The sequence below is a fragment of the Balearica regulorum genome, chromosome 5 (assembly GCF_011004875.1).
Source record: "Balearica regulorum gibbericeps isolate bBalReg1 chromosome 5, bBalReg1.pri, whole genome shotgun sequence".
Lineage (NCBI taxonomy): Eukaryota > Metazoa > Chordata > Aves > Gruiformes > Gruidae > Balearica > Balearica regulorum.
In genome coordinates, this window is record NC_046188.1 from 3277185 (window position 1) to 3299871 (window position 22687).

Consider the following 22687-nt stretch of genomic DNA (forward strand, 5'->3'; position numbering starts at 1 on the left):
TGGCACGTTCGAGGTCTGCGTGTGCATGAGCCGTGGTGCACGTGGCTCTGCTTTGGGCCCTGTGTGTCCCACCTGGGTGCTTTGTGCGTGACCCCAGCTGGGTGGGTGTTTGTGCGTGTGTCACACCTGGGAAGATGTGTGCGTGTGTGTGTGAGCCCCCAGCCCGTCCCACGCCGGGCAGGCTCAGTGGTGAGCTGTGTGCCCAGTGTCTCCCCATGGGTGGGTGCCCGTGGCAGGAGTGACCGGGATATGGGCGCACCCTGGCTGCGCTGGGTCCCCCAGTCACGTCCCCCCGTGGGTGGGTGCCCGTGGGGGTGCCGCATGCCCCGGGTGTGGGGGGACCCTGGGTGCGGCTACCCAGGGAACTGGGTGCCCCTGGATCTGCCCGTGCCTGACCCACGGAGGTCAGTGCCTGATGCCTCACGCGTGGGTGCCCGGAGTGTGGACGCCCGTGGGCGGGTGCCGCGTGGGCGGGTGCCCCAAGGGGCGGCGGGCCGCCGTGCCGTGCCACGCCGTAGCGGCGGGCGGGGATGCTGCTGCCGGCTCCCCCGCCCGCCCCGCGCCACCGCGGCAGCCGCGCCAGACGCAGCGCGGCTCGGAGCGCGTACGGAGCTTCCCGCAGCCGCCGCGGCCCGGGCAGCCCCGCGCCCCGCCATGGCCCGGAACCGCCGGGAGAGGAGCAGCTGGGGTAGGCGGCGGGGGGCGGCGGGGCGGATCCCGCGGCGGGGAAACGAGCCCGGGCGGGGCGGGCGCGCCCCGCGGTCGCGAACAATGCCGGGCCTGCGGCTGCCCGCGGCCCGCTCCACGCCGGGGCTGCCGGGGCGGGGGACGCGGCGGTCCCCGCCTGGGCCGGGGCCGCCGGGGCGGGGCGCGGGGCCTGCAGGGGGAGGCCGCGGGCGGCGGGGGGCTCGGCCGCCCCGGGAGGGGCCGAGGGGGCGGAGGGCCGCCCTCTCCTTACTCCTTCCGCGGGGCCGCGCTGGCATCGTTTACCCACCGCCCTCATCGCTTCTGGGGGTCTAGAGCCGATGGCGGGGGTATCCGGTTGCCCTTCCTCTGCTGCCTGCCCGCCCGCCCGCAGTTGCTGCCTGCTGGCAGCGTGGCCGGGGAGCGGGTTCGGGTTGGCGGTGCCCGTTGTTCCGGGGCCCCGCTGGGCGGGCGGTGCCCTGCACCCCACACGGGGCTGGCCACCCCCGGCAGCCACCTCGGTGGGAGCCCTCCGGCTCTCCTCCGGCCTGCCCTGGCCTCCCTCACCCCATGGCTGCTGGCCCCGCAGCACCCGCCCTCAGTCCCGGTGCAGCTGGAGGTGTCACCTCAGCCACCACCCCGCCTCAGCCGGGGAGCAGGAGTCCCGCTCACCCCGTTTCCTTCAGGCAGAGCCGCCGGCCTTCCCCAGCAGGTCACTCCTACAGAGGGTTTTTCGTATTTCTGGAGGCTGTAGGGCTTTGTTGGTGTGTCAGACCCTGCGGAGAGGGGCCATTTTAAATCCATCCCTTTACAAACCCCACCTGAGCCCCTGGGGAACTGGTAGCAGCATCGCTGGGGAGTAGAGCAGGGTCATGGCGAGGAGGAAATTCCATGTCGTCTTCCTGCAAGGCTTCTCTTCTCCTCTGGAGCCGCCTGCCTGCACAGGCCTGGAGCCATCAGCAGCTGCTGCTTCCCCACGGGAGCCAAAGCTGGTCCCACAGGTGGGCTGCACCCAGCCAGCAAAGGGGCTCCTGCCGCCTTTTACCCTGCATACAGCCAGGGCTGCGGCCGAGCCGCCTGCGTCCGGCACTCTGTTACCAACTTCCACTGATGCGCTGTTTTGTAGAAAGTCAGGTTTTATATAGCCATTTGCCATTTTTTGAGGGTGCTGAGGAGCATAATTTGTCATTTTCCCTGAGTTGTATTCGTGTGAGCTCGCTCATCAGCGCTTGCGGTATCCCGTCTCGTCAGGCAGAGCAGGTGAGCTGAGCTGTGATGTTTAGATACACAAATTACATTCTAATTTGTATAGATGAGTGTAGTATTTCCCATGGTAATGATTAACAGTTAAGGGACGTGTTTGCGGAAGCGTTCGCATAACGGCACGTGTGATTTGAGTAAGTGGAGCGGGTGGTGGGCTTTTTGCAGGAGAGTGGGGAGAAAATGAGCAATGCTCATTTGATCAGCATCATTTTTAAGCGTGACTCTTGATGAAGGTCGTTAGACCCTTGGGTAAACTGGAGGGAAAACTTCCCAGTGAATATGCTGACGTTCTCAGCTTTGTCTCACAGAGCTGTCAGTCCCGTCTCTGTGTATGTTGAGAATTGCATGCACGTACACGTGCTGGTGCTTTCCCGTCAGATCTTGATAGCATGAGAAGAAAATGCAAATGATGCTGAAACGGATATACATGGAGGAAACGTCATCTTAGAAAGCATAGCCTTGGTCCAGCGAGACAATTAGGCACATGCCTCAATCTAAATGTGCTGCTAAGCCATAGTGAAATGTGATGTGTCACTGATTTGTTGAACTCTTCCTTAGATTCTCTGTAAGTTTTGCAAGAATCTGGAACCGTCCATGGATCCAGGTGAATCTAGGTGGGATCAGCCACCTTCTGCTGTGCAACCCATCCACAGGTCAAAATCATGCCCTGTATTCCACAGAGGTTTACATATTCCTCGAATGATTGCCTGACACTTTGCCAGGCTGGTTGACATTGCAGGTAATAAATTACAGAGCAAAATACCTGTATTTTTTACTAGGGGAAAAAAAAGCTTCCTTTAATAAAAATGTGCATTTCTCCAACAGAACCTCATTGCCCTGAAAGATGTGTTTACATCCAGTGACTGCAGCATTGTCTGCTGACATCAGTCCGTGGGGTGACTACTCCACTGCTACGTTTTCCAGCCTAGCTGGCGAAGGAGGAGTCTCAGGCTTTTACTCAAACTAAGGCACAAAGTACAAGTCCTTGCTGTGTTCTAAAAATGGGCTTGTGGGTCATTAAAAATATTACGCTATTTTGAAACGGATCAAACTTTGTCCTAGTTACTCCCTGGTTAGTCAGGCCTGAAAACAGGCAACTGCTTAGCGCAACCTTTCTCCTTTGTTTTGTAAAAAATAATTTGCCTTTTTAAAGATCACAGAGCAAATTAGGGTGAGTGAGTATATGGCACCCAGAAGAAACTGCCTCCGGTCAGCTATCAAAGCTGGGTTACTGTCACATACATACATCCCCAGGAGCTCGTGTAGGGGTGTGTAATGCATCAAGCGTAGGATTTAGCCCTGGGCAGAAGGTCAGTGTAAGGCTGTGCATCATTTAAGGCGCTCTGACTCTACGCGCTAAGTGGTGCAGAGGCCTCACAACTGCTGCTGGTTGCTGGATGAATGGCTGAGCGACCTACGGATGTATAATTTTTAGGTAAGAGTAAGGGACCCTGCTTTTCCCGAAATAAGGATTGTTAATCTAAATCCTGATCGGCATGGTGAGGTCCCACCGGCTCGATGAAGGCTTATAGTAGGTTACACCGATTTTTTTCTGAAATTCTTTGTGCTTGGCAGTTGCAGATGCTCAGCGGCCTGCTCCCCCGTTACAGTACAGCCAGCAGAGACCTCTGCTCCCAGTCACTCCTTTAAACAGCACAGACTGGAACAAACTGTGTGAAATCTCTCATGTTTCCCATTACGGCCCGTGTTGTAATCGGAATGACCCACTCATCAAGAATTCCATTTCAAAACCATAAAAGGGATTACAGAGGTTATGTATACTTCTTGGTCAGGATTTTCAAACTGGGCGTTAGATTTGTGAGAGCTCTTAAAGAGACCCGATTGTCTGGAAGGGCTGAGCAACTGTTTCGGGGAGAAGGGACTCCTCTCCAGCGCAGACCAGGCTGAGATTCTCAATGCCACACTTTCAGACTGCATGGCAATGGGTTAAACTGGAAAGAAAAGGATGATTTTGGTAGTCTTTTTTTTTTTTTTTTTAACTGATAATGCTAACATCCTTTCTGTTTGTTATTTGTTTTCTAACCTTTTATGGTAGATTTTCAGATTCCACTTACTGGCATTTCTTTGTGACTCTGAATGCTGGAAATCTCCTGAAAAGTGAAAGTTAGATGTTTCAGACAAGCGGGCCTTTATGCAAAAAGCCTCTAGGTATGAGAAGATTCAAAACCAAATTACTAGCTTATGAATGAGAAAAGAAAATGAAGTGTTGGCCCTTGAAAGAAGAGACAAGACAACATTGCAAGCTGGAGACCCAAGTCACTAAACATGACGCTTGGTCCTTTTGCCTTTGGTTTTGAGGCAGCAGCATTGTGCAAAGAAAGCGTTTTGCACGATCAGCCTGCCTTTCCCCTTTTGGGGGAAGAACCGAGATACCCTGAGCCTGCCTGGCAGCAGTGACACGGTGCCCTCGTCGTGCTTCACGTCGTGTCCGTGCGGCGAGAGGCTTCGGTGTTGGCTGTCTGCCTGATTGATGGAAGGGAGGAGCAGCGTATCGACTTGGTTGCGTCTTGCTGCATTTTCTCTACTAAGAGAAACAGCACACATAAATATTGTTTAGGGCCTAGGTGATGTTCACAGGCAGCGGGTCTTACGTTATCTCCTCTCCACCATTGACTGGAACCTTCTCCAGCAAGGGAGTGCATCTGTGCAGGGTCTCGTGGTGCTCTGGGAGGTATGAGATGTCCCATGGATCATCTCCAAAAGTCACTTCAGTCTAGAGAGACTCCAGCTCCTTTGGCCCTGCCAGAAATGCTCACGTTTGCCATCAGTTGAAGGAAGGTTAAGTGTTACGATGGTAAAGTAAGTGAACACAAACTTCCCAGATGAGGTGGAGGCTCCAGAGAAGGTGCTGGACTCTGCCAAGGCAGTGAAACATATTTAAAGCATTCTATATACGTAAACATTTTCTCCAGAGTGTGACTGCCCTTCATGCTATATCCTAGGATTTCGTGGCACGTTTACCGAACTTTATTTTCAGGAGATTGTAGCAACAAAAGGGTAAAAAAAAAGTCATGTCAGAAATGACTAAATCAAATACTGGTAATGGAGGGAGGCTGGTTTCTGACAAACAGGGTGGATGAAGGACCACGCAGAAAATGCGTGAAGTGAGAATTTTGGTGACGTATTCATGCAAGATGCATTTCAGTCACTGTGTCACGCCTGACTCTGGCTAGGCTTACCTGTGGGTAAGCAAGCAGGCCCAGAATTTGTAACTGAGAAATAGATAACGGCCTTTTGGTAGCGCTCTCTTACGACAGTCTTTTGACAGACACAGGTGGGAATCAGGTTCCTGCCGAGAGTTGCCCACCTTGCCTTTGAATCAACCCGTCCTGGCACATGAACTGGCACGTACGTAGCGATGTAACTGCCTAATGTGACCTCAGACTTCCTGAAAAACTTGTAGAAAAACCTCTGTCTGATCTTGTTCTTCCCAAGGTAGTTGTGTGCCTGTGTCTCTGAAGCATGCCAGTAATGAATTCAGGCTGGGATTTTTTTCGCCTATTTCTAGGCAATGCCCTGCACCTCCCTAGGTGCAGATCTTCATCGTGGGCCCTGTCATTTACCCATCATTTCCATGGGGATCACGAGCCTGCCTTGCACCTTGGTTCAGGGCAGAGCTGGGTTACATCTGTACGTCCAGTCTGGGAAGGTGCAAGTGATTTCCCACTTGGGCACGAGAAGGTCTGGCTCTGCCTTCCCGTCCAGTGCTGCACCAGCCCCAGGCGTAAGGATGCAGTGCAGCAAGGCTGGGGCCTGGGGGGGAGCTACATGTGTATGTGTGCCGCTTCAGGGGGGCTCGGTGGCTCTGGTTAGTGGGTGCTACTGATGGCTAGCGCCTGGCATTTCTCCTCCACGGGTCTGGGGTCCTCTGACTCCGTGGGGGTGTCACAAATCCCAGCAGAGGTGTGAGCAGGGTGGAGGGGGGGTTGTATGGCTGTGTGGTCGGCTGTGCCCTGGGTGTGGGAGGCTTTCTGACCTGGCTCGGAACCCTCAGAGAGCGCAGTGCAGGCAAGGTTGCAGAGCAGTGATGGGTGTGAGAGAGGGCTTTACCTAGTCAGGCTTCCCTGCTTCGTCCTCTCGAAGACACCATCTCCCAGGAGCACCTCAGTCTAGACACCTTATGGCAGCCCCACGCTGAGGGAATTTGCTAACTCATAGTTGGCCAGGCCAGGCTTCCCCAGCAGTCTAAGCGCTTCGGGATGCAGCTGTGCCCTGCCGTGCATCCTTTGTGCAGGATCCTGTCTGATCCTTTGTGCAGGATCGATATGGGGTATTGCTCTACAACATCCCCTCTGCCCTGGCTGTCCAGTATACATCCTTTGCTTTGATGCATTATTTCTCATTTTTCCCTCATTAGCAGGATAAGATGCAGAGCTCTGCGCGAGCCTGTCTGGGAAAGGAGGAGAGGATGCTTGGTGCATGCTCAAAGCGATGCTGCCTTTCCCAGCCTCCTCAGAGCCTCGCTGATGATCGTGCGGCAGAGGCAGTTCAGCATGAATAGGGTGAGCAGAACTCATGTCACAGCAGGAGCCACGCTGAATGAGATAAGTGCAAGGGAGACTGCAGCTTGGAGAGAGATGTCTTTCTTTGCCAGTGCCGTTTGCGGAGGGGCAGATAAGCTTCCTGGAAGCTGAAGCTCTCTGGAGAACGTGCAGAGGGATCAAGCCTGACTATAAGGTCTGTTCAGCGCTTGGCTCGTGGTACTGTTGGTGGCACCGTGATACGTTTGTCATGTAAACAGCTGGGCTGAACACGGCTTCAAAAAGGACCCGCACGGCTATCAGTGCTGATCGAATTAATCCCTAGAGGGCTGCTGGTAAGCAACCTAGCCCGTTTGATGCAGGGATGCTCCAGTCCAGGGAAATAACAACAAGTCAAAGCTTCCCACCAAACCTCTATTTTCTCTCTTTGGTAGTTTCCGTTTTTCCATGAAGTAAAGTAACTTGGTTCAAACGCCCTCAGCAGCAGCAGCACCGCATGACATCTGTGTATTTTAGCGGGGGGGATCGGGGCCCAGGCTCTGCTTTCCGTGGGCAGTGCTTGGGTAGGTAAAGCTCCTGGGATCCAAGAGAACACAAGAGCAGGGCTGGCAAATTGGCTTTCTCAGGGTCTGGTTAGGCAGCCTTTGTTTGCACAGATGATGGGTCATGGCTGCATTTCATTCTCTGGAATGAAATGTATTTATTGTGCAAACTCATTTAAGGAGAAAACTAACTTTATTAGTTGGTCTCTGGAAGGCAGTCAGCATTTCTGTGACCTGTTCTTCCATAGCTAAGGAAGAACAGGCTGAAGCAAGCACTCACCAAAGGTATGTTGCATAATTAGTGACATGTAATTTATCTAATTTATTCTTCTGTAGGAGCTTAAATACATTAGACATCGGCTGTCAGTTTGTGCACAGGCGCAACGTGAAATATGCTGGTTTATTTAATTTTAACCAAAAGTAAGTCCTAGAGCAGTTGCAGAATGCTGTATTTTTTCCTTAGACTCTAATAAAGTGAGCTGTACATCCTGTATTATGGGGCTGTCTGCGTGAATCGGGCCATTTCCTTGCTGCTGTCTGACAGCCCAGCGAGTACGAATGCAAATTCTGATCTTCTTCACCTTTCCACTTTGAATCACCATACGGAAAAACGACGTGGATTCCACCCCGCTTTAGAGTCATGGAAATGAGCTGTTATGAAATGGGGAAAAGGAACTGTATCCTGGCAATTTCTGAATGAGCAGCTTGAGAATTGACGTAATTGCAAGGTGCCGAAAGAGAGCTGACAGAAAGGAGGAGTCAAGTTAGAAAATGAGTAAAAACAAGAGTGTGTTTAGGAAAGCTTAGCTCTCCTTCCTTTCCTTTTTGGCCACATGATGTTTTGCCATTGCCAGGTACAACTTCCTTCAAAGCAGATAACTAATTTATGCAGGAAAGACCAATTAAAATAATTGATTTCCAGTAATGCGCAGCCATCTTATAAAATAATCTCTGGCTCTCCAGTACAGCAGATAATCTAATAAACGGAACATGGAAGTTTCATCATGTGGAAATAAGTATGAAAGATAGAGTTTTGTCTGCAGATGGCATACATGAAAGGAACAGAGATAACAGGATTGAACTTAGTTCAGAGACCTGCTTAATATAATGCCTTTTCTCCTGATATCCCCAATGAACTGGGAAATCAACATATCCTGCTCATAACACTTTGTATTTTGCTTTCCTGGTGTTCGGGTAATGGAAGCAAGGATGTCCCTTAGGAGACCACGGCTGCTTTGGACCGTTACCTGTGTCTGACAAAATCTGTCAATATCTGCTAAAAAAAAAAATGCTCCTTAACAGATTCTGACGTTTTGAAGGGACAACACAGTCTCTTCTCCTCTGCACTGGTTGTTGCTCTTTCCAGCAGCTGTACCGGAGGGAGAGGACAACCTGGGAGATGCCGTGCAAGTGCCGGCAGCAGGAGGAAGGGGAATCTGGCACCAGCTGTCCCTTTGGTAGCAGGACGGGAGGGACTCTCCTCAGTCCCACTGTCACAGTGCTCGGATCCTTGACCAGGACTGGCAGTCCACGCAGCTGGCTGAGCCGGGGGGCATCCGTGCTGCCTTTCAGAGTGCTCGAAGCCGCAGGCAGCAGGGTTTGTGCCCATCTCGGTACCCAGCTGGGCGCTCTGGCTGCAGCTCCCGTTACTGCTAGTGCGGGATGGGTAAAATGCTGGTCCCCCTCGCCCTCCGTCTGTGTGCCCGGAGGTGGCATTTGTCTGGTCTGGGGAGGTGGCACAGCTCTTCCACCCGCACGCCTGATGGCTTGGCCACCACTGGTGGCTGGAGTCAGAAATGTTTAGATTTAATTCACTTTACACGTTTTTTCCTGCCTCCGCCATGAGTCACATCCTATACAAGGACCTCTCCACTGTCCTTTCTGTGCAGCTGTAAAAAGAAAAAAAAAAAACTAGACTCAGCTGAGCAGGGCGTGGGGAAACACCAAGGGAGAGGAGGTATTTCCTATTGTAGAGTTTAGATGGCACTTGCAGCATAGCCGGGCTTAAAAAGAGCACGCGAGCCTGTGGCCCTTTGGCACCCGTCCGTACTTATGTGTTGGGAAGATCTTAATGCTGCAAACGGTGTTTGGTGTGTGCAGCAAGAGGACTGACTGCTCTCGGAGGCCTGCCTTTTTCAGGTGATTTGGCGATGTGTGCCTGGATCCCGGGTCTGTGTATTTGAAATAGGAAGGGTTGGATTTTTGTCCTGGAGGCCCCTAAGCAGTGATACGGGGCAGGGGCTGGTGTTTGAAGGGAGTTTGGTGCTGCTGGTCCCTGCTGCTGCAGTGTGGTGGAGAATCTAGCTTTTCAGAGCGCTTGGGACTTTTGTTTTGCTAAAAAACCTCCAAGCATCAGGAAGAAAAGATCTTTGTCTTTCAACTGGGAGCAAAGAAAGCTTGTAGTATATATCCGAGAGCCACCAGAAATCCCCTAGCAACCAGGCTTAATGATCCTGATATTTCGTTGCAGGATCATAGGAAATCAGAAACTCGTACAAAAGCACTGCTGTTATTTAAAATATGAAGTTGCTGCCGGAGGCTTCTTTATAAAGAGGCCCAGAATGGGTAAACCCTATTCCTCTTGGTATTTATAGCTTGCCTTTTAGCATGTGCACACATAGTCCTTGTGCTTTGAAGCAGCTGGGACTGGCTGAAAACTGGGTCCCTGAGGTCAGGGTCTTAAACAGAGACCAAGGCGTTTTAACTTGAGGCTCCATGTTTGGAAACTTGCAGCCTGAGCCAACGATCTGGAAAGTTTTTTGTAGAAATGTGGGGGAACTTTCCATCACACGCTCCCTTCCCTGCTGGCGAGGAGATTTCACGTGGCTGTAGGTGTGCTGACTGGCATGATTAATCACCTTCGGCACCTTTTTCCTGTGCTGGGATGTTTGGAGACAATGAAAGGAAAATTACTGGAGCTGGCCTGCTCTTGGCAAACCTCGGGGCTGCCGTCTCTGTGGATGGCAGGTCTTAAAATGCATCCATCTCTGATATTACAGCAGGTACACAAAGCAGCCCAAACGGACCATTAAAAGCTGTAATCTCTGCTGTGTTGGTCAGGAGGGTCATGCAGGTGACACGTATCTGTCTGGCACCCTCCCATTGCCGAGCGTGGATGCAGTGACTGAACACTGCGTCCCTGCCCGTCCCCTCCAAAGGCTCCTGCTGTAGCATCGTGCTTGTTGCTTCCCCGCTGTCCCGCTGGGGAGGTAACACCCTCCTGTAAGGCCATAGGAACGCTGCACAGCCTGGGCAGGACTCGCCGCTGTGCTGGGGAGCAGCTCCATGGGAAACCTTGCCATTTCAAAGTGGGAAAGTGAGCAGTGCCTGTGCTTTGCAGATGCTTTTCCACTTGGGAGTCAAAAAGTGGCTTTTATCAGGATGGGCGTGTGTCTTCGTGGCCTGGTTCCTGCTGGGGCTGTCTCTGGGGAGGCTGTCGATGAGGTTGATGACAGAAGCAGCAGATTATGCTTGGAGCATTAGTGCAGACTGCAGATGGAGCAGGACTCTGCTGTTGCTACAGAAACAGTGATCAGCACAGGATGCATAAAGGCAGCATCTTTGATAGAGACATGAGCTACTTAGATGCTCCGGCTTAAATGGTGCTTCCATTTTTGAGACAGGACCTGGTGGGTAGTGTCCAGAGGAGAGCAGTCAGATGCCTAGATGACATGGTAGGAAGGGATGATTGGGAGGCTTGGACTTCTCTTGTCTAGCAGAGAGAAAGCTAAGAGAGATGTTATGGCCTGCATTAAGGCTAATGGAGGCGTTATGGCAGTCTTTGTGTATGTAAGAAGTTGTTGCAGGCCAGAAGAGAGTGATCTGTTCTCCATGTCAACTCTTGTAGGACAAAAGGTATTGGGTGTGTTTTGTCAAGGGAGTTTCCGGCAGGGAACTCTCTGCCTGCAGGGAGCATGCAGACAGATGGCCCCAAGGTGGCACGGAGCCCCACTGAGATGTCTGAGGACAGGTTCAACAGACATCTGCTCTGAACGATGCTGGTTTGGGATGGCCTGTTACCACCCTGTCCAGCCCTGCTGTCTGTGATTCTTTGCTTTGTGGAGGAAGGAACCTAATGGCTCTTGTTTCACTTGTTTACGCAGGTAGTTTTGCAGAGAAGACTTATGAGTGGAGCTCAGAGGAGGAGGAGTCCGTGAGGAAGGCAGGACCAGTGCAAGTCCTCATTGTCAAAGATGACCATTCCTTTGAACTGGATGAAGCTGCACTGAACCGCATCCTCCTCTCAGAGGCTGTCAGAGACAAAGAGGTCGTGGCTGTGTCCGTGGCTGGAGCTTTTAGAAAAGGAAAATCATTCCTGATGGACTTCATGCTGCGTTACATGTACAATAAGGTATGGCTCCAGCTCTGGTGGCTCTTCCCAGGGGTATGGTGCTGCTGCTCATTGCTCCCATGTACCGCCCAGGGATGTCCTGTCCAGGGACAGGACACTGGCTTGGCGCTCTAGGAATGCTTAAGCCTCTCGTTAACATGGGCTTCACAAAATCAAATAGAGCAGATCCTTCCACAGCCTGTGCACCAGTGAGTCTCTAGTGGACTTGACTTTGGAGCAGAGATTTTCACATTTGCTGCCCCTCTCTTACAGGGGCTGCCCCTGTCCAGGACTGGGGTGGCGGCAGCACAGAGGAAAAGTGTAAAACCAAAGTGAGATGAGAACTCCAGCAACTCCTTCTGTTCCTACCTGCAGGAAGCAGTGGACTGGGTTGGAGATTACAACGAGCCTCTGACTGGTTTCTCCTGGCGGGGAGGGTCCGAGCGGGAGACGACCGGCATTCAGATATGGAGCGAGGTTTTCCTGGTGGACAAGCCCGATGGTAAAAAGGTCTGTGCTTCTCTGTTGCATAGCTGTCTGTGGCTGGTCAGCTCAGTTTTCTTTTCCAGCTTTTGTAGGACTCTCCTGCCTTGTCATAGGTGGCTCCAGTGCCTGTGCAAGTTCAGAGAAGGTCTTTAATACCATAGCCCTAATTTAGCATGAGTGGGTTTCATGCAATGAGTTGATATGTCTAGGTGTCGCCCATATGCTTTCTAGGTGTCCCTCTAACTCTGGGCATCCCAGAGTTTATTTCTCTGCTGTTCCTAGGGATCTTGAATCTGAGGTCCTCACAAACTACTCCCCTTTCCTAGAGCAGTAGCTGTAAAATGGAGTGTGTTCATTCAGGGTAGGCAAATACAATGCAAACTGGACTTTGGGGCATCCTGCAAATTCAGCTTATAGCCAGGAGTATTTGTATTCATCTACTCTTTAACAAAGAGCCCAATGTCAAAGTGACGCTGAATTATTCATAGTATGAATTTCTAATACTGTCTGAATGTGTTTTGGGTTAAGGAGGTGTGATATGCTGCTGCGTTTGGCTTCCGTGACACGAAGCTTACGCAGACTCAGGAATAAGACCCATCTGCACTGACAGCAAGTATTTGAGGAGCAAAGCAGTTCCCTCCTCTGGGTTGCACAGCATTCATTTTGCTGCCTGCTGGAGTCATCACGCTGTCAAGAGTGGCTGGGGATGCTCTTTTCCTTTGTCCTCCACCAATTTTAAGTCTGAGGCAGGAGCAGTGAGATTCCCAGCACAATAATGCAGCTGACATTCACACACATCCCCCTTTGGCATTTGAGAGGGATTTTGCTCGAATGCAGGTACTGAACGGGTGCATCCAAGCTGACGTGAAGCTTTCTGCCTCTCAGGTCGCAGTGTTGCTGATGGACACGCAGGGGACCTTTGACAGCCAGTCCACCCTGCGGGATTCGGCCACCGTGTTTGCCCTTAGCACAATGATCAGCTCGATACAGGTAAGAAGGGGGATGTCTCCAAGAATCACTTCTTAAAAGGTGATGGCAAAAACCCAGTAGCTTGGCACCAGCCTAACACAGCAGCCAGCCAGGGCCTTTGGTGGGAGAGACAAAGGCCAGCATGTTGGCTGCACTGGGTGCAGGATTCACACGTAACCCCACCATCATCATCTCCTCATCTCACCCCAGGAGCAGGGCCAGCAGCAGATGCGCCCCTTTGCTTCCAGCTGCCAGAGGGAAAGGGCCTTGGTCTGGGGAACTGGGTGTGCGTGTGTCTCCATGCTGCTGGAGAAACCTCTGGGCTGGAGGTGTTCGCACACCAGGACATTACTGCACAGCCAGCTCTGGCTTCCCTTCCGACCGCCTGGCCTTTGCTCTTGGAGGACAGCATGAATGGGATGGAAGCTGTGTCTTGGTACAGAGCTCAGCATAAAAATGGGGAAGAAGGAACATTATTTGGATGTAACAGGTTTCCAGGCTGGGGCATGGCAGCCCCTGGTGCTCCCGTGCTGGAGTGCTTTGCTGCGCAGGGAGCAGCGGTGCCTGTCTCTCTGACACTGTGAGGCTGTCCAGCTGTCCAGCTATGCTTGGGGCCTGCCTTGTACCAGCACCACAGGCCAGCTGGGACTTTGGCTGTGTCCCCGTGGTAATGTCGTAGGCTTTAACCACACCAACCCGTGCGTTGGCCCGAAGGACAGGCCATTCTGAGTGCTCTGAAGTTTTTGTTTTTAAATGCAGGTTTATAACTTGTCTCAGAACGTGCAGGAGGATGATCTGCAGCACTTGCAGGTAAGACCCTTGTCCCTGCTGCTCCACGTCGCTGGGGTGCCTGGATTATGCTCTGAAGAGGCACTTTCACATTCATAGCTATAAAATGTTTTTCAGTTTCTCAGCTCTCATTTTGTTTTGTGGGCACGGAGGAACAGCTTCTTGGGTTGAAACCTTGTCTATGATCTCGTAGCATGGCTCCTGGGGGCCTGGGTCCTTTGGCAGGGCAGCCAGTGGGACACTCGCAGGAGGGACTGTTCCTGTCTCTGGGGCACGTGTTCCTGTCTCTTGAGGCTGATTGAGCTGCAAAGGGCCCGCGGCCGTGCTTCGTGCTGCAGTGCGTGGCTGAAGAGCACGGAGAGGCTGAAAGAACTGAGGCTTTTACATCAGGAGACAAAAGTGACTGAGAGGGGAGGTGGTCTGGGTCTTCAGTCGTGTTCGAGGCTGCTGCAAAGTGGGCAGTATCTTTTCCTATGTCCACATTGTACAGGACCAGTTGTCATGGGTGGTGCTGCAGTCACAGAGGGCTGACTTTCTACTGGCAAAGTTAGAGGAGCATCGAACAGACTGCATAGGGTGGGTGTAGAGTACCCATCACAGACCATCTCGATGTGGAGCACCATCACAAGTCTGCCACGAACAGTCTGGATATCGCTCACACCAGCCTGTGTGTCCTTCCACGGGATTATGCTGGGGTTCCTCGGGGAGCAGAGACCCATCGGAGGCAGGACTGACCCATGGGACTGGAAACATGCAGTGACTTGTAGCAAGGGGCTAAAGTGACTGGTAATAGGGAGGGATCCCAGTTAATTATCTGTGTATTGGCTGTCGTGCTGCTGTGAGCATCCGTCTTCTGCTCCGGGAGTTGGGGCAGTAAAAGTGCTCCTTTGACTGAAGAGATGGGGAAGCTGAAGTCGAAGTTGTGCTGTTCACACTGCAGACAGGATCTTTGGATTGTTAGGAGAAGCCCCAAGAAATTGGGAACTGGTTTAGAAGCCTGGATATTGCCATCTGGTGCTGGCTCCATACGGGTGACCCCTAAGGGTAATTACAGCCCAGACTGTTGGAGACAAGCAGCTAATGGGATTTTTGTGGCATACGTGTCCTGCCCGTTTCCTGGCACTACCTCTAGCTTTCTCTTCTCTTTAGGTGGTTGATTGATTGGTTAGGTAGTTTTTTCTAGGAGCTTAAAAAAAATTGAAAGAAAAGCAAAAGTCCGGCTGGAAAAATCAGCATTTGAAGACTTCTGTATCACTTCAGTCAGTAAATATTTTTAACAATAATGCCTTTTTAACATTTAACATATCTGGTGCAACTCTAATCTTTCAGTTTGGATTTTAAGGCATTATTGTTTAACAAGTTGACCCATTTTTAGGCATCTGTGAAAAACATTATTGTGCCTTCAGTTAGAAATTACAGTCCAGAAAGACTGGAGAGCCTTCAAATCTTACTGGTAGGCTGATCTTACAGTCTTTGCACAGTGGGGGCTTGCAGGGAAAGTACTTATTTCTGAATTCATTTCCGCTTCTTCCTGGAGTGTTTAAAGAGAGTGGGGCTCCAGCAGTCCCCTGTAGCATGTGAAGTTTCTGGTTGGTACGAAAGCAACAGCAAGCAGCTGATTTGAGCTGTTTTCCACAGATTTAGCAGCCAAAAATTCTAGGCTGAGATCTTTCACATGATGGCTCAGCACAGTGATTGTCCATAACAGCTCCGTGTGCCTCTCAGATGCGAACCGAAAGCACGCAGCCAGCCAGTTTCTGTTCCAGCTCTGCAAATGGTGCTGTTAGCCCCAAGTCAACCACCGTCCCTTGCCGCTGTGCCTGTGACCCACAGCTCTCTGTGTGTTTATACAGACCGACGAGCTAACAGTCCTGTTGATTTTTTTGCTTCTCTTTCCAGCTTTTCACTGAGTATGGCCGGCTGGCCATGGAGGAGACGTTCCTGAAACCTTTCCAGGTGAGTCTGAAGGTCGTGGCCAGCAGACATCCCCTCTGCCAGAGGTGGCTTGGCCCCGAGCCGGTTGGCTTCACCACGAGGTGTCACTGCAGTTTGCAGGACGGGGAGGAGATGGGGATGCCTGGGGACTGGCTCAGCTTTGCAAAGGAAAGCCTTTGTGCTTCCTTGCCCCCAACCAGGCTTCCAAATACATCCAACATCCCTCTTTCTTTCCTCTCTGAACCCTTGCCATCCGGAGAGCTCTGCCCTGTCCTGCCAGACGTCCTGCTGGGCTTGGAAAGAAGTCAGATTTTGTGGCAGGTTTGTCACACCATCTAGCTGGGGACTCTGCGCAGCCTTCACTCGGAGACGTTTGAACCCGCCTGCCCCAGGAATCCCTGCTCCTGGCAAAATGAAAGGACGGGGATTATCCCAGAGCACTCCTGGGTGACAGCAGATCTGTGGGAAGGCTCGGTTTAAGTGGGGTTTTAACTTCAAATAAGGGACATCTGTTCACCCTGCTGCTTCCCAACCTGTCAAAAGCTGGTGTTCAAGAAAGGGAGAGCGTTGGGCAGACGCCAGCTTGCTCTGGACACCAGAGCAGCTGTGAGCAGCTCCAGAGATGGAGGATAGTGGGCTGTGACAGCCCTTGCCAGGAGGAGAGAGAATATGAGTGAAGAGACAAAGCGGCAGGGAGGGTGGCGGAAGGTGCCCCTGGAGAAGGGTTGTTCAGCAGCTTACCAAAGCTCCAGGCCTTTAACAGTGGAGATTTTGTACGGCTTTGGTTACGGCTGCACTGAATCCTGTGTGCCTGGGAGGCTGGGAAGGTGGTTTGGAGCTTTCCGGGGGGGTCTGTGGGACCCCCTCACTCATGCTGTGAGGTCCCCGCATGTTCTCACGCTGCAGTGGAGCTGCAGGGCTTGTTGCATGTTTGAGGTGATAAACAGAAGGAAAACACCTTCTGTGGGGCTCTGGCCTTATCCTGTACAAGTTGTTCCTTTACCCAGATGCTCTTTGGCAGTCCCAATGGCTTGGTCCAACTTCCAGCTGGCACCCACAGTAGGTTAGGTGGCAGCTGGATGGGGGTTTGTGAGCTTCCCAAAGTGGAAAACAGCAGAGAGCAAACCATGCTGTAAAAATGCAAATAGTAATTGGGAGTGCGTTACTGTTATTTTACTTTCCAACATAAAAAGAGAATCGCCGTCCTCACTGCTGTCCTGGAAGGCCCAAGGTGTTTATAGGGTTTCTGTGGTCAGGAAGTGGAAATAAAATTAAAAGGTTAAAAAATACAACAAATGGACAAATTGAGATTTTGGGGAGCTTTGAGGGTATATTGGATGCTGGCTTGGGCAGATGACTGATAAACAATGTGAAAGCTACCAGTAAACATATATGACTTGTAGTAGCAAGAACTAGGAGAAAATTGTAATATGGTACAGAAAAAAGCCAGACATTAAATAAATATTCCTGTTCCTTATTTAAAAACTATGAGGATAATGTAGCCAAATATTTCAGGGAAAGTGAAATGCTTCCTACTCCATCAGTAAAAAGGAGGCTGTGAGGGGAAACTTTTAAATATGCTTAAGTCATTAGGGCTGGATAATAGGCTCTGGTTTTACCAAAGACCATAATTGCTGTCAAGTCACACAGTTTTGTGCATAGCAAGTCTTGTCAAACAATCCCATTATCAATTTTTAAAAGACCATGAGTTTGATTGATAAAGGTAACTATCGCCATGATACGTTGCCTTCTGTAAGCCTTATCTCCCTATGATGCTGATTAAAAGCAAGCGAACAACATACCGAGTAAGCATTGTCTGGTTTAATCCATTGTAAATGGATTAAAAACTCATTAACTGATAGATGACAGAGCACGCTGAACTAATTTTAATAGGGAATCATCATCCTTCAGAAGTGTTTCCTTGGGGCTCCCCCCAGGGTCTCTCTGATTCACTGTCATCTTCATTAATGATCTGGGGAGAAATATCAAGCGACTGGTGGTAACCTTTGCGGTTGTGATGAAACTTGGTGGAAGGATCGATGGTGGTGTGGCCAGGTGAGCACCGGAGGTCTCCTGTCCCCATCGCAAAGTGGGCTTCTTCCTGCAAAGCATGTTTTAAAGGCGGACAAGTGTTTTGATTAGGAAGCAGGAGAAGGGCGATGGTAAATAAACCACTTTTCCAACAGGGAGGATGAGACAGTGTGCAGCTCAGTGTCTGCAGCTGAGGCTGGACAATGTCGGACTAGCAATGAGGAGCACACCGTTAATGAGGGGGCAATTAAATGGTTAGGGCGGCTTAACGAGAGATGCAGGGGCTTCTCTGGTAGCTGCAGGCTTTAAACCAGTAGAGACAGAAGAGAGTTTTTGCAGAAGAGAGTCTACAGCTTGAGTTCCTTGGGTGAGGTTCCAGGCCTGTAAGTCAAAGAAGCTGAACCTCTTTTGTCCTTAAAATATAGGAATCTGTAAAGGAGGCTTTGGAAAACAGCTCCTGTAGGAAAATGCTGCCAAGCAGGGAGTGCACGGAAAGTGGCGATAGCGAGGCCGTTGCATTGATCCTGTTGGAAGGGAAGTAATACTTTTGGCAATGGAAAATTAACATTTCGCTTTGGTTCCCTCCTCTCCACGGTGTGTCCTCACACTCGCACTGAAGCTGCCCCACGCGCCCTCGCCAGACACCGGTCCCGGTCGCGATGCCTTGGCAAAGGCTGCGTGTGGTGCCTGGCGGATTGCTGGGCTGGAGGGGCTAGGGGTGGCTATGAGGTACGGTAAAGACGGCACGTCTGGAACAATTTTGCTTAAGAAAAAAGAAAATAATTCCAGAATCAAACAGTGCAAGGCATGCATAATGTGTTTGTGGAAAAGTGCTAAACATGGACATGTCCTCTAAGCATCTCATAGTCTCAGAAAGAACAGTGTGTCCTGAAACAGCTAACTGGGTGCAGTTGCTGTGGCTTGTCATGCAGTTAGGAATGGCCAACTCACTGTTCTCTCTTTTTTTAACCTTTCCTGATGTTTTATGGAAGAGAAATAAGGAGGGGAAATGTTTTCCCTCCACTAAATTTTTGTTCTAAACAGAGACAATTTTTAGGGAAATTCCAATGAAATGGATTGCACTTGCTGACCTGCTTATTCATGTGCATGAGAGGAACCCTGGCACCCCTGCCAGGCCCGCCTGGGCTTTGGCGTTCAGGGCTTCCCCCTCCAAACCGTGTATTTGTTACACGGGACATAGGTCCCTTGCACAGATGAGACACTGCAGACAGGATTTTTTCTGAAAATACTTTTTTTTTTTTTTTTTTAAAGATTAAAAGTTGACCGTACTGGTATTTATTTATTTATTGCATAGGCACTTTGAATGCCTTAATAAAGATTACAAAAGCCAGCCATTTCTTATTCACCCTCGTTATCCTGCATCTGCTTCTCATTAAAAGTCTGTCTGGAAGGCTGCCCAGTGAAAAAGGCTGAAAAAATGAGCCTGTAAAATTCCCATAGGATGGAACTAAATGTGGCTGGAATTAGGGAGCTCGTTGCCTTTTGTCCTGGTTAGCAAAAATCTCTTTCTTGTTTTGCAGTTTAAATGCTTGACGCTATTCTTCAAGCTAGAGAATCAAACTGCCACCCAGCAAACCTGTACAGCCATCCTGGGTTTGTTCCCCCCCTTCCCCCTCGCAGGACACAGCCACGCGTGCGGCGAGTCTGTGCGGTCTCAGTGCCACGCTGGGATGGCCCTGCACAGAGGGCTGTTTCCACCAGTAAAGGTGTGAGTTGCTGCTGGAGCCAGGCAGAGACTCAGGGCCAGGTCTTGTTGCAGCACGAAGGTGGGGGCGAGGGTGCCGGGGGGGTTCTGCTACCGCTGCGGGCTCCGACGGCTGAGCACGATCAGCTGCTGCGAGCGGTGGCAGTGGGGAAGGAGGCCCTGAGCTCCCTTGTGAACCCCTTTTTGATCATGTACAGCAGAGTTACGTGTCTCACGTACCACTCTTGGTCCTGTGATTAGCAGCCAACAACAGAGCGATGCCCTTGAAAGATGAGTTTTTCTGAGCTGGGGTGCCTGGTAACTTTGACTCGGGGGTTCTGTACAGCACTGACCCTGCTACGTTTCTGTCTCTATTTTCTAGTCCCTTATATTCCTTGTTCGTGACTGGAGCTTCCCGTATGAATTTTCCTATGGATCCGATGGTGGTGCAAGATTTTTGGAGAAGCGGCTGAAGGTGCGTTCTTTCTGACCTGGGTCCGTTTAATGAGCAGTGCTAACCTGGGAGTACGCTCGTGGGTGATGGAGAGGGAAGAGGCAAATCTGGCTTGTGACCCAGGAATGATACGCTGCCATCACCTGCGTAGTGAGTGCACGGGGCACAAGGGTGAGACCTAGATCTGGGGGCTGGCGAGCATAATCCTGGGCAGGGAGCAGGGAACAGGGTGCAGAGCACCGCCACCAGTGAGGGTTCAGCTGGGTGGCCACAGCGCTGGCTGTTAGGTGTGAACTGCAGCGTACAGAGATGCTGGTTACGGTCACGCTTATCCAGTGCCTTAAAATCACAGGAAGGGTATTTTAGGAGGCTGAATTTCCTTGCCACGTTAGGCAGAGGGCTGAGACCGCCTGTGCTAAGCTTCTGCCCGAGCCCGGGCTCCCTGGGGCTGTCTCGGTGGGAGTGGCTGGGAGAGGCATTAGCGATGGGAGTCAGCAGATTCCCTAGAGCCCAGGACCGATGTTTTAGTAATAGGTGGTTGTACAGTAAAACTGATGGGCGAGGGCTCCGCTGGGATTAATCAGGAAATGCATGGGTGATTTGGTAGTGGAGACACCTAATTAAAGAGGAGACAAGAAAGGCACTAGTGGGAAATCCCAAATGTTTTTGTATTCCAGTCATACACGGACATGCACGTTTTCCAAACGATAATAACATGCCCCAGGGCATGTGGTCAGAGATACGCTAGTTTCTTGGTTGCTGGAAGAGCCTTGTCTTTGTCCTCGTGCAATGTACCCCTTTGGGATGTCCATCGGTGTTGCTTTTTCTGCTGTGAGCAGCCACAGCATGGAGTACCCCGTGCTCCTGCCAGCACCGCTGGCCCAGTGTTACCGGTGTCTCCATGAGAAGGAAACCCCCTGACCCCAAACCGGTCTCTTGCAGGTCTCGGGAAATCAGCATGAAGAGCTGCAGAATGTCAGAAAGCACATCCATTCCTGCTTCACCAAAATCTCCTGCTTCCTCTTACCTCACCCGGGCCTGAAAGTCGCCACCAACCCTAATTTCGATGGAAAACTGAAAGGTACGACAGCAAAGGTCTGGTTTTCAAGCGGCTACCTTAGATACCCTGGCAGACTGTCCCGCTGGTTCCTGAAACCTCTAGAAGTATTTTCCATGAAAAAACTTCTGGGAGAGGAGATGGATCCTCCTCCCAGTGACGTATACGTGCTCAGCTCCTTCTACCGAGTCCAGCAGCTGCCTGTTTGTTGCCAGATGCTTTCAACGTAAGACAGAGGTGGAGGCGAAAAGGCGTGGGAGGCCAAAAAGGTCTCAGAGCCACTGGCAAAATGCAGTGTCAGGGCAGATGGCTGATAGGCAACTGGGGAAGGGCAGGGCTGAGCTAGGAAGTTTATGGACATGGTGTTAAACCTGTTATTAACCAGTTACACCTCACTTGCAGTTCGGCACAGACGCAGAGCGGTGCAGACTGCTGGAAGGCAGGCTGGTGCTTGCAGAGGGTGCAAGGCCGGTTACACGTGCTCTCAAGGGAACGTTATTTCACTTTGAAAAGCTTTCCAAGGAATATTTAATCTTGCTGATTTATCTGATCAGTGGTTTCCCTACAGGTCAGACTTAGTTCAACAGTTAAAAAAAAAAAAAAAAGGAGAAGGTAGAAAAGCCATGGTAAGATTCTCTACCCTCAAAGGAGCCACTTTAGTTGGTGGTTGTGAACCAACTGCTTACCAGCATCGCTGGTTACAGGCTGCTTGCAATCTTAGCAATAGAGAAAGCGGCCCATTAGTCACTTAAAATAAATTAGCAGACAAATATGTTGCTTTTTTTCTGGTTTTGTCTTGCTAGTGATCAGACTTGTTCTTCTGGCAAACTCCGTGCTAACCAGCAAGCAAGACAGCGAGGCAGCAGGGGGGAGGCGTGCTGGTGGAAACTGAGCCGATGTCTGTTAGTTCCCCCTTTAATTTCAGGTGCTGAACAAGTGGTGTGTGCAGAACTGGCATGGGAGTTGGCAGCAGCTTCTTGACACCGTTTTCTTGTTCCCTTAGAGCTGTACACAGCTTTTTGTGCTCTGATGGAAGAAATGTGGGGAAACTTCCCCTCCCTCCATACCTTCCAAGTGCCTGGATGTTGCATTGTTTTCTCTGTCTTCAGCCTTGTACAGTTTAATTTAAATGGCAGTAAATGGATGTCAGACACTATGAAACTGTAAGAATGACTGTTAGGAGATGAGTCTGCCTCTGCTGAAGTGACACAAGCAGCCCACGGACCCCTCAAACAGCGCCCTGCGCCAGCTCTGTGCTTTACCAAAGGGGACAGGCTGGTAGGAGCAGAGATTGCGCCTGTTCCTGGCACCTGCACCGAGGGGTGTCTGATGGTGCAGTGTAAATGCAGGAGTTCTTAGGGTACCTGTACCAAGAGCCTCATAGTTTGCAAAAGCTTTAAAATGCTTTGTGATGAGAATTTCACATGTGGGTTCATGGAGGACCAAGAACTTGGCACAGAAAATCTTACCTGCTGGCATGGGAGGTGGCGGGGATGAAAACCAGGGAGCGTAAGCCTTGGCAGGAGATCTCCGCTACAGGTGCCATGGAGCAGAGCAGAGGGAGGGCACAGCACGTGTCTGTGCCCTGTACACTAAAGGTCATGATTTGCAAAGAGTGTATGTGTCTGGGCAAGAAGATGCTGCTCTCTGGCTCTCAGCGTTGCGTGCACTTTACCGGCATCATCAGCAAAAGCAGATTTTTTCCCCATGCAGTCACGTTTGTGTTTGCGCAAGTATTTCTGAGCCCATGACACTGGTTTGTGGATATATGCACAGCTGTATATTCTGTCCATGGGTTAAGTAACAACTTAACTGGGGCCATGATCATTTCTGCGTGCTCACATCACTAAATTATAGGCTGGCTGAGTCTCTGGCTTTGACTCTCCTCCTCTTGTTTCATGTGAGTGCACACTGAAGCACAATTCTGACAGAGGGCTGGT

The 22687-nt window shown here is 51.0% G+C and overlaps 1 protein-coding gene across 2 annotated transcripts in view; it reads left to right on the plus strand.

Annotated features, from left to right (window-relative positions):
- Positions 1-484: 484 nt before the first annotated feature.
- Positions 485-22687, plus strand: part of ATL1 (atlastin GTPase 1) — a 30777-nt gene continuing 8574 nt past the window's right edge. Inside the window, exons 1-8 of one of the 2 annotated variants that reach the window (XM_075753169.1) lie at positions 485-688; positions 11095-11342; positions 11697-11831; positions 12693-12797; positions 13536-13586; positions 15465-15521; positions 19619-19711; positions 20633-20771. In XM_075753169.1, the coding sequence (XP_075609284.1) occupies positions 655-688; positions 11095-11342; positions 11697-11831; positions 12693-12797; positions 13536-13586; positions 15465-15521; positions 19619-19711; positions 20633-20771 (862 nt within the window). In that variant the 5' untranslated portion in view covers positions 485-654. The remainder of the gene's footprint in view (positions 689-11094; positions 11343-11696; positions 11832-12692; positions 12798-13535; positions 13587-15464; positions 15522-19618; positions 19712-20632; positions 20772-22687) is intronic. The other variant, XM_075753170.1, reaches the window with a different exon arrangement.